The 11,289-nt window shown below is 40.4% G+C and overlaps 1 protein-coding gene across 1 annotated transcript in view; it reads right to left on the bottom strand.

Annotated features, from left to right (window-relative positions):
• Positions 1-9,100: 9,100 nt before the first annotated feature.
• Positions 9,101-11,289, bottom strand: part of LOC127322279 (S-(+)-linalool synthase, chloroplastic) — a 3,255-nt gene continuing 1,066 nt past the window's right edge. The window contains exons 3-7 of the mRNA XM_051351145.2: positions 11,085-11,289; positions 10,646-10,864; positions 10,108-10,246; positions 9,692-9,931; positions 9,101-9,529 (exon numbers count right to left, since the gene is read on the bottom strand). The exon at positions 11,085-11,289 is cut by the window's right edge and continues 168 nt beyond it. Of these exons, the coding sequence (XP_051207105.1) occupies positions 9,257-9,529; positions 9,692-9,931; positions 10,108-10,246; positions 10,646-10,864; positions 11,085-11,289 (1,076 nt within the window). The 3' untranslated portion in view covers positions 9,101-9,256. The remainder of the gene's footprint in view (positions 9,530-9,691; positions 9,932-10,107; positions 10,247-10,645; positions 10,865-11,084) is intronic.

Here is an 11,289-nt window from a genome sequence, read left to right as displayed (position 1 = left end):
CCGTTTTCCACTAGTGCCATGACATACCAAGTGCACATTCCCTTTTCCATACCCGACTTCACAGTTAATGAACACCTTGTCCGTCACATGTAACAGAAGGACTTACGAGCACATGTGAGTGTGTGTGACAGTGTTTCATGGTCACGTTCCATGCTGCGGGAGTCACTTGAGGATGCAGATATCTAGTGATGGTTCCTAGATGTCGGGTAGATCAGAGAAGTCATGTTATTGGGTGGTGGCGGTCGTGGTCACAACCTCTATTTAGGGGTGTTTATTTGATCCAGTTGTGTGAAGAACATGCCAAAAGTTATAACACACATAAAATCACCTGTTCTACTGCTCCCATCATCTCTGAGGTTTTCATATTTTGCCTGTTGTGCAATGGTTCAAGGGTGAGCAGAAGTCTCGGGCTTTAGTCGGCTATTCATTGGCCTGTACAATTAACATTCCAGTTAAGGTTAAAAAAAATTAACATTCCAGTTGTTAACTAAATATGTTAAACAACAGCTAATACAGTATTTTAAAATTCAAGGAACATGATAGCGTTTTCGAATTTGGATGGTTACAACGATCCAAACAAGGTTCCGCTATCTTAGCCTTTCTGATAGAACAAAATTTTGAAACGTGGAAGTTATTGACTCGAAAATTAGCTTGATTTCCAAGTCACAGCATGAAACCACCACCAAGTCACAGCTCGAAAATTAGTTATATATATATATATTTGTTGAGATGTGCTGCACATTCTTCAATGCTGAAGTTTTTCAGGTGATTAACTTCAACCAATTCTACTGATCTCATGTACAATCGCCCATGTCCCATCCCACATCAGAACGGAGGATTTTCTGGTACCTGGTAAGAACGTAACATATTAAAGTCAGCTCATACACAAACTTTGCTCCAGAATTTGTACACCAAGTGGTGAATTGACAAATCAAAAAGAACTTGTGGAACATACCCAGATCCTCCTCCTACATTGCTAACTGTTACACGTCCAGTTTATTGACCATTTTCGTTGCCCTACAACATGTCACATGTGATATTTTTCTGTGGCCAGGCTTGTAGCAATGTAGTGTCCTTTGTTCCCCTCTTTTTTTTTCTTAAAAGCTAGTGGTTTTATTAGCCTTTCCCTTGTTCTTGTTCATGTCGATGTTTGATCATTTTAGAGTTTGTTATATATGGTAGGGGTAAATGTTCTAGAATCATCTAGATATGGTTTCGGTTAGCATGTTACCGAAACATCTTGTTGTGCAAGTCACGGTGGTAATCCCCTGTTATCTGTGATTGTTCTATTCAGTCAATCACCCCATATAAATACAATTGTGGCTCGAGACAAAGGGTTCAACCTTCCTATATCAATCTACAGAATCTTTATGGTATCAGAGCCCATCTTTTTCATCTACATCCAGCGTTCATCATCGACAACGCTATGGCTTCTGCATCTTCATCAACCACGCCGTCGGCTCTACTAGGAGCATCTGATGCGGGAGAACTATCTCCTTTTCATGATTGTGTGTATGCACTGATTCAGGTATATCACAGTGAAGATGTTCCTTTATATTACAAATGTAGAATAATCCAATCTATGAAAATGTGTAGGCTACCTCAGTGGCTTTTTTAGTTATTACCCCATTCAGTGGCTGTTCTGTATGTCTTAGTGGGTAGACTAACTAAGTTCATGTGGGACAGTTGCATCATTTTGATTTTAGTGGGTAGACTAACTAAGTTCATGTGGGACAGTTGCATCATTTTGATTTTATTCGGTAGACTAACTAAGTTCATGTGGGACAGTTGCATCATTTTGATTTTGAGTGCTGCATCGTAGTATTTGACTTTTCATTGTACAAATTACTTGTATCTTTCAGCCAGTTGTCTAGATCTTGCCATGCTTAATAATCTCCATCCTGATCATTGTTGAGACATGCCATGTGAAGATGTGGGAGGTCTTCGATTGGAGAAGAGTGAGCTGCATTTCTTTTTCTAGACAAGTGCAGTTTTGAGTCAATTAAAAGTAGTTTATCGGGTAGAAGATCATTAGCATGTCATTTGTAACTGGACCAGGTGCTCCACTTGCAAGAACCCATATATGCTTTATGTTTGAAAAGACCTGTTACTCGTGCAACTCCACTGTTTGACTGACTGCCAGCTAGTTATTTTAATATTTCTTTTCAAGTGTAACACTGTGCAGCTATTGCAAATTTTAATGTGTTGTTAATCCAAGTACACAATCTGTCTACATACAACAGAAAGAACATATGCTAATTGTGCAGCTAATACCTATAGCATTGTGCAGGCAACATGACACAAACTTCATTTTTGCTGGTAGTTAATCTAATTTTACCTACAAAATGTCCGAATAAGTCTGACGTACATCTATCTATCTCTCAAGCTATGTCAGCAGCACCAACTTGCTTAGCTCACCCCTCAACTTGTCAGTAGAATATATTTCTTACCCTTTATTTATATTTTTCTTATGCTGAAACATGTTTCTTATTGCTTTTGGGAAAGTAATATAACAAATATAATGCCGTAAATACTTTGTTGTCTGTCAACCAAATTACACATAGAATTTTTAATATAATATGGCCAAAATTGCAACGTGTCGATTCCTGCGAAAGGCATTGTTGTCAAAACTGCAAGTATTTAGAAACAGAAGGAGTACCATATAACCAACAACAGCATACATTTCCCCATATGCAACTATTGTGGAGCACTGAATGCTTTATGCTAAATGAGCCATGTGCTCATCTACTAAGTTCTGTTCTGCACCTTGGACAGGAGAAGACAAATACATGCTAGAAATAACTTTATATAGCTAGCTGCATCCAGCTGGTAAATGAGAAGAAAAACTACATGTTATGTGTTGCAGTAACCCAAGCCAGGAGTGTATGATCTTTACAATTTCACTGCTTGTTGTCCGCCTCTTCATCCACTTGCCTGTTAGTAGCACAAGAGACAGGTGATGCTTCATCCCTCTTCTTTCCCCAAAGCACAAGATAGAGCCCCAGTATCATCAGTACAGATTCCAGCCCTTGCTCCAGTGCCTTCTTCACCAGCGCCGTCATCACCGCCGAGATGAGATCAAAGGCCAGCATTCCCATCACCAGTCTCCACTCCTCCACCCACATTGTAAGATTGCTCTAGCTACAAGATGATGACTGATATGCTCATGAGCTGACTGATTATATATTTAGCCCTGCATTGCCACTCATTGACCAAAAGTGATGGCTCTCGTTCACCCAGGGGTGCAAAAAAAAAATGCTAATATGCTATCACAATACTTAAAAAAATGCATATTCTTGGGAAAAGTTACTACTACTATTGAAGATTAATTATAATCTTGAATGTCATGTCAAGAAACATCAGGAATCAAATTGGTAGTGCAAATGTGAAATTAAAATTTATGTCCTGATTCAGTCCTAGCCAAAATCTGCATAAGATGTCAACAAAGGGGAGAAAAGACGGTAGCACAGAGCTTGCAAAACCTCATTTTTTATGTATGGGGACTAGTCCTCACTTCCTAACCCCGGCATATACATTCCATAAGCATTTAAAAAGCACACAATTACTTGCCATTACTACTTTACTGGTAACCTGATAGAGTTGGCTGGCAAGACTATCTTTGGGTGCAATATCATGTCAAGAGAGTGAATTGCTCAACTCAAACATCACTACTGATGTCGACGTCGTGGGAACCAGGGTCCCCGTCGGGCCGTGCGACGGAGGTGAGGACGACCCGTTGAGCAGGAGCTACACCTCGTGACGAAGACTCTCACAGGCAAGACCGTCACCCTTGAGGTTGAGTCGTCTGACACCATCGACAATGTCAAGACCAAGAAGAACATCGACACCTTCAGGAACTTCATCTCTGAGGATGTACCGCCACGCCCTGCGGGGAGGCGCCCCTACACTCCCGCCAGACAATCAACTCCAAAAGCTATGCCTTAACGAAGAGAACAGTGCACAAGCACCGTCATAGCCTTGATCAAAAACCATGGGTTTTCATTTCGGAGGAAGTCCGCACTCACAAAACAATGCCTTCAACAAGGTTATTGTCAGACATAACCAATTAAGGCTAGACCTTGGATTTTTACCATGCAGGTTTAGACACTGAATTCCTCCTCCTTTGTTATCGCTCCCACTTACCAGTTCCGCTGCTCCAAGTTACAAATCATCAAGCCATAATCCCTACACCCTTAGGACTAAAAAATTCCATTGACAGTCGTTAGTTCCCGGCTTTCATGCCATTCTCGGCATCTAAACCATGATAGCAATAGACCTAGAGCTTCACAACGCCCCCGCTGAAATCAAATGGTCAGATAAAAACATTGTTGCGCGCGACCGAAACACCATCCGCACCGGCAAACTCCAGTCATGTCGTCCATTTGAAATTTGTTGGTGGAGTGTTCCGGAACAAGTGTTATATTGTGATCCAAATTCATATACTAAAGGGAGGCTAACTTCTGTTGAGCGGAGCGTCGCCCGTCGCCGGTAGGGTTTATCAGATTGTAAGATAACCCATGGCGTTTGTAAACACTCCCCGATATATTGAAGTATTTGCTAGCTGGCGCCCGTGGTTTTTCCCCCCTTCTGTGTTGGAAGGGGTTTTCCACGTTAAATTTTGTGTCTCCGTTGCATTTTCCTTTATCGTTCTTCGTTATTTGCTTGTCGCGTTTATAACAAGTGGTATCAGTGCCCGTGTTTCAATCTAGGGTTTTGCGGCATGTCTTCCTTGAAGTTCGATCTACCGCAGCTGGATTATACCACGAGATTTTCTCTGTGCCAAGTGAAGATGAGGGCGATCCTCACCCAATCTTCTGATCTGGATGAAGCTCTTGATGGATTTGGCAAGAAAGATGCCAAGACCTGGACCGACGATAAAAAGAGGAAAGATCGTAAGGTTTTTTCTTTAATTGCTTCATCTATCCAATAATATCTTGCAGGAAGTTGTGGCTGAGAAATCTGCAGCGGCGCTGTGGTTGAAACTGGAATCGATCTGCATCTCCAAAGATCTAACCAGTAAGATGCACGTGAAGATGAAGTTGTTCTCGCACAAGCTGCAAGAAGGTGCGTCAATGATGAATCACCTATCGATCTTTAGAGAGATCATTTCTGATTTGTTGTTCATGGAGGTAAATTATGAGGATGAGGATCTTGCTCTTATACTGTTAGTCTCATTGCCTAATTCTTTCGCTAATTTTCGAGACACCTTGTTATACAGTCGTGATGAACTAACCCTTGCCGAAGTTTATGAGGCCCTCCAGCAGAGGGAAAAGATGAAACCTATGGTGCAGGCAGAGGGTTCGTCATCTAAGGCTGAAGCACTGCAGGTCCAAGGCAGGACCGAGAACAGAAACAACAACTACAACAGAGATAAGAGAAAGACCGATAGAGGTCGCTCAAAGTCCAAGGGACGAGATGGTAAGTTATGCAAGTATTGTAATAAAACTAATCACAATATTGATGATTGCTGGAAGTTGCAGAACAAAGAGAAAATAAACGGTATTTACCAACCAAAAAAAATTTGATGGTGATGGTAAGGCTGTTGTTGTTTCCAGTGATAATTCTGATGGTGATTGCCTAGTTCTGTTTACTGGTTGTGTTTCTGGTAATGATGAGTGGATCCTTGATTCTGCATGCTCGTTTCATATTTGTTGTAACAAAGACTGGTTCAGTTCTTATGAGTTTGTGCAGAGTGGAGATGTTGTGTGTATGGGAGATAACAACCCACGTGAGATCGTGGGTATTGGCTTCGTTTAGATCAAGATGCATGATGGCATGACATGCACTCTGACAGATGTGAGACACATACCTGGCATGGCAAAAAATCTGATCTCTCTCAGTACCCTTGATGTTGATGGGTACAAACACTCCGGTTCTCGCGGAGTTCTAAAGGTATCAAAAGGTTCTCTCGTTCACATGATTGGTGATATGAATTCTGTAAAATTATATGTTCTTAGAGGTAGCACTTTGTCTGGTATTGCTGCTGCTGTTATGCCTGATGGACCTGGTAAAACTAATCTGTGGCATATGCGTCTTGGACATATGAGTGAACATGGCATGACAGAATTGCACAGGAGAGATCTGCTAGATGGCTGCAATTTGAGTAAGTTTAAGTTCTGTGAGCAGTGCATTTTTGGTAAGCATAAAAGTGTTAAATTCAATGCTTCCGTTCATACCACTGAAGGGATTCTAGATTATGTGCAAGCTGATGTGTGGGGACCTTCCCGCTAGACTTCTCTTGTACATGCTTACTATCATAGATGATTACTCCAGAAAAGTGTGGCCTTTCTTCCTGAAACATAAATCTGATGTGTTTGATGCTTTTAAAAAGTGGAAAGTTATGGTAGAGAAGCAAACCGAAAAGAAAGTTAAATTGCTTCGTACTGACAATGGCATGGAGTTTTGTTCTACTGTTTTCAATGATTATTGCAGCGACGAAGGCATTGTCAGGCACCACACCATCCCATATACTCCTCAGCAGAATGGTGTGGCGGAGAGGATGAACAAAACCATCATCTCCAAGGCTTGCTGCATGTTGTCCGATGCTGGTATGCATAAACGTTTTTGGGCAGAAGCAGCCTCCATCGCTTTTTACTTGATAAGCAGGTCACCTTGCATTCCGCTTGATAAGAAAACTCCTATTGAGGTATGGTCTGATTCACCTGCTGATTATTTATAGTTGAGAGTTTTCGGTTGCACTGCTTATTCTCATGTTGATAATGGAAAGCTAGAGCCTAGGGCTGTTAAGTGTGTGTTTCTTGGTTATGGTTCAAGAGTTAAGGCATATAGGTTATGGAATCCTGAAACTAAGAAAGTTTTGCATAGCAGAAATGTTGTCTTAGTGAGGCTGTCATGTTTCATAAGAGTTCATCTATAGATGTTTCTGATGCTATTGATTTTTATAATAATTCTGATGATGAACAACAAAGGATTAGCGTGCAGGTGGAGCACCTGGAGGAGAAAGAAAATGATGTTGCTGAAAATGATAACACTGTTGTTCAGCACTCACCACCTGTTTTGCAGCAAACAAATAGTTACATTGCTGCTGATAGACCGGGGCGTAACAAAGGTCCATGTCCTCCTTTAATTGAAGAGTGTAATCTTGTTCATCATGCTTTGAGTTGTGCTGAACAGGTGGAGCATGATACTGAACTTGCTACATATGTTGAGGCTGTTGCATCCGTTGACCGCGTGAAGTGGATTTCCGCTATGCAAGAGGTGATGCAATCGCTTGACAAGAATGTCACATGGGATGTTGTGCGCTTTACTAAACAAAAGAAGGTTGTCCGCTGTAAGTGGGTATTTAAAAGAAAGGAAGATTTGTCTCCTAATGAGCCTCCGAGGTTTAAGGCAAGGTTAGTAGCAAAAGGTTTCGACCAAATTCCAGGTATTGATTATAATGATGTATTCTCTCCGGTTGTGAAGCATAGTTCTATTCGTGCATTCTTTGGTATTGTGGCTATGCATGATCTTGAGCTTGAGCAACTAGATGTAAAGATCGCCTTTCTGCATGGTGAGATTGAGGAGGAGATATACATGGAACAACCTGAAGCTTTTGTGCTGCCTGGAAAGGAGGATCTTGTTTGCAAGTTGAAGAGGGTCCATTTATGGTTTGAAACAGTCTACAAGGCAGTGGTATAAAAGGTTTGATTCATTTATGATTGCACATAAGTTTAAGAGATCTCAGTATGATAGTTGTGTTTATATCAAGTTTGTTAATGGATCACCAATATACTTGCTGTTATATGTTGATGATATGTTGATTGCTGCCAAGAGCAAGAAAGAGATCACTACTTTAAAGTCACAATTAAGTAGTGAATTTGAGATGAAGGATCTTGGTGCTGCTAAGAAAATACTAGGTATGAAAATTACAAGAGACATAAAATCTAGTGTGTTATTTCTTAGTCCGCAAAATTAAATTCAGAAAATTATTCATTGTTTTAATATGCATGATGCAAATTCTGTTAGTACATCTATTGCTCCTCACTTTAAATTGTTAGCATTGCAATGTCCTAGTAATGATGGAGATATTGAGTACATATCACGAGTTTCATATTCTAGTGATGTTGGTTCTTTGATGTATGCCATGGTATGTTCTCGTCTTGATTTGTCATATGCTATGAGTTTGGTCAGTTGATACATGGCTAATCCTAGTAAACAATATTGGAAAGTTGTTCAGTGGATTTTCAGGTACCTTCGTGGCACATCCAAAGCTTGCTTGAAGTTTGGCAAGACCGGTGAGGGACTCGTAGGCTATGTGGATTCAAATTTTGTTGCCGATTTAGATAAGAGAAGATCCCCCACAGGTTATGTGTTCAATGTTGGTGGATGTGCTGTGAGTTGTAAGGCAACGTTACAACCCGTTGTTGCCCAATATACAACCGAAGCAGAATATATGGCAATTGCTAAAGCTTGCAAAGAGTCTGTTTGGTTAAAATGTTTGTATGCTGAGCTTTGTGGAGATGATTCTTGCATTAACTTGTTTTATTAGTCAAAGTGCAATATACCTTACCAAAGATAAAATATTTCATGAGAGGACAAAGCACATTGATATCAAGTACCATTATGTTCACGATGTTGTTGCACAAGGTAAACTGAAGGTATGCAAGATAATTACTCATGATAATCCTGCTGATATGATGATAAAGCCAGTTTGTTTCCAAGCTTGAGCTTTGCTCGAGCTTGATTGGTATAACTGTTTAGCCCAAATGGTTGTTTGCGCCAGCAAGTGTTTTTTCTTTGTTGTTCATGAGGTTGTTGAAGTTTATGCTACGAGATGGAATTTGTCTCAAGGTGGAGTTTGTTATATTGTGATCCAAATCCATATACTAAAGGGGGGGCTAACTTCAGACGAGCGGAGTGAGACCCCCGCGGTACGGATCGTTGTCACCGCCTATATATACATCTTGTAAGCCGCCGACTAGGGTTTATCAAATTATAAGATAACACACGGCGTTTGTAAACACTCCCCGATATAGTGAAGTTTAGCTGGCGCCCATGGTTTTTTCCCCTTCTGTGTAAGGGATTTTCCACGTTAAATCTTGTGTCTCCACTGCGTTTTCTTTTATCGTTCTTCGTTATTTGCTTGTCGAGTTTATAATAATTTCAACTGCCATCATATTTAAGGGCTAAATAGCATATTTTCTGTGGGCTAGGAAGAGAGGGGCACAATGCAACTTGGCGACAACAACTCTACATATCAAGAGTACAAATTTATGTGACCCATGTGCAGTGTACAGGCCATGCCATGAATGATTCAGAGGAGGAGCATCCTGGTGTAATCCTCGAGGACAGGGAGCCTCTGCTTGTCGTCGTAGTCATACATGACGCCGACCATCCTCGCAAAGTTGAGCGATGCACCGACAAAGCTAGGTGACAATGATGATTTTGTTCCAGAGAAGCACACCCTGTTGAGTTCCACCCACTGATCCTCGATCATCTTCAGCATGTGCTCCTCCGCATTGCCATGAGGGTTCTCCCTTAGGTAAAGCTCTTTGTATGATCCATCGAGCCCTTCTTGCGCTTCATCCTGCTCAGACAAAAAAAAATGGTAAGATAAGATGAGACCTTTTTTTTATCTCCATGTGAATGTGCGTCCACTAAGATACATATCGAAACAATTCATGTAAAAACTTCCTAAGTGTGGATTCTACGGAATCATCTATAGTTGTGGATTTTGGTTTGTTCTGACCTTAGCACTGCCCATGTCGTCCCGGAGCCTCATGATCTTAGCCGGGCAGGCGACGACACTAGTGATGTGATTGACGTCGGTTTCTCTTAAATCATGTCCTAGCATGAAGAAAATATGGAGAAACACAAGTGGCGCTCCTGAGGTGATAACGCCATTTCTTAGGTAGTCCTCCGATGTGGGAACCTGATTACTAGATAGCCATCTCCCCTCAACCATGAATCCATCAAACAACGTTGCCCACTACAAGAGAGAGATAGAGAGAGAAAAAAGACAACAAGGTGAGTTTTCTGGTTTATTTGTAAAACATAGTCCGTTGAAATTATAGAGCAGTTGAAATGTATGTAGTGGTATCACTATAATAACTTACTTAGACAAAGCGAACTAAATAAAAATGAAGAATATTCCAGGACACATACAGCTTTCTTGAGATGGTTGATAGGGTTTAATCCATGCTCTTTTCTAACCATATCAGCGATATCATTTGTGACAGTGTAAATAGTCTTGTAGCATGATATCATGTAGCTCGGCAGTGAATCAGCAGCTCCAAGATCCCACCTGTAAACACATGCATTTAACGCGTGAAACTTATGCCATACCAATATATATTTATATATCAACTATGTGTTTTTTAAAATTCTGTTAGCAGACTGCTCCTATTTTTGGGCGTTGACAATCACTAACATGCAATTTTTACCATTATTTCTTCTACAGATAAACAATAAAATAAATATGAAAATAGAATAATATGAAAATATTTCTCATACATGTATGTTGTTATTTTTTCAGTTTAACCAATCTAATATATTTGTCTTTATTAAGAGTCGAAGTTATAAAAGTTATAATGCTTGATTGAATGTTTCTAGTGTTATTTATTCATTCATTTATGAGTGAAGGTAATTATATGGCAATACTAAATGAATGAACCTTTTTTATCATCGGAACATCCATGCTCACATTTGTATCGCCTCATTGTAGAGAAAAAGTTCCTCTTGTGTGGCAACAAGATCAAATATGTCATCCACAATGTATATGAGTGAGATGATCTTTGTGAGCTCAATCCGATATCTCGAGAAGGAGAAACTCTCGAGTACAGTCATGGCCCACATGTACCATTTCAGAAGCTGGTCCCTTGCAGCTGGTATTTCTTGAGCCAACCCTAAATCCATCCACCATCTGTGTCAAAATAAATTTCATAGTAAAAATTCACTCTTTTAACTGTAGACATATATAAGCAACAAAAAATTATTAATTTGCACCAGCATGTTTGAAATATATAACATTTGTAAAGAACTTTTGTATTTCACATAACCAGGGGATGAGTAGATCAGCCAATGTCCAGAAAATTAATCATGGTGGTGTGTGGTTTATAACGTTTATTAGATAATATATGTACCTCTTAACTTCTTGCATTTCCCACTGATGCTGCAGCTTGTTAATCTGGAACTCTGCAAGTGCCAGCTTCTCCATTGCAATGTTCCTAGTGGGCAAGCTTTGTAGGTAGCTCAGGTGGTGCCTGGCCTTATACTGCATCAGGCTCACATGGTAGGGATGGTCCAGTGAATGTTTCACATATCTTGCAAGGTTTGGCTCCAAATACT

This window comes from Lolium perenne, chromosome 1, assembly GCF_019359855.2.
Source record: "Lolium perenne isolate Kyuss_39 chromosome 1, Kyuss_2.0, whole genome shotgun sequence".
NCBI lineage: Eukaryota > Viridiplantae > Streptophyta > Magnoliopsida > Poales > Poaceae > Lolium > Lolium perenne.
This window is presented reverse-complemented; position numbering and strand designations above follow the sequence as displayed.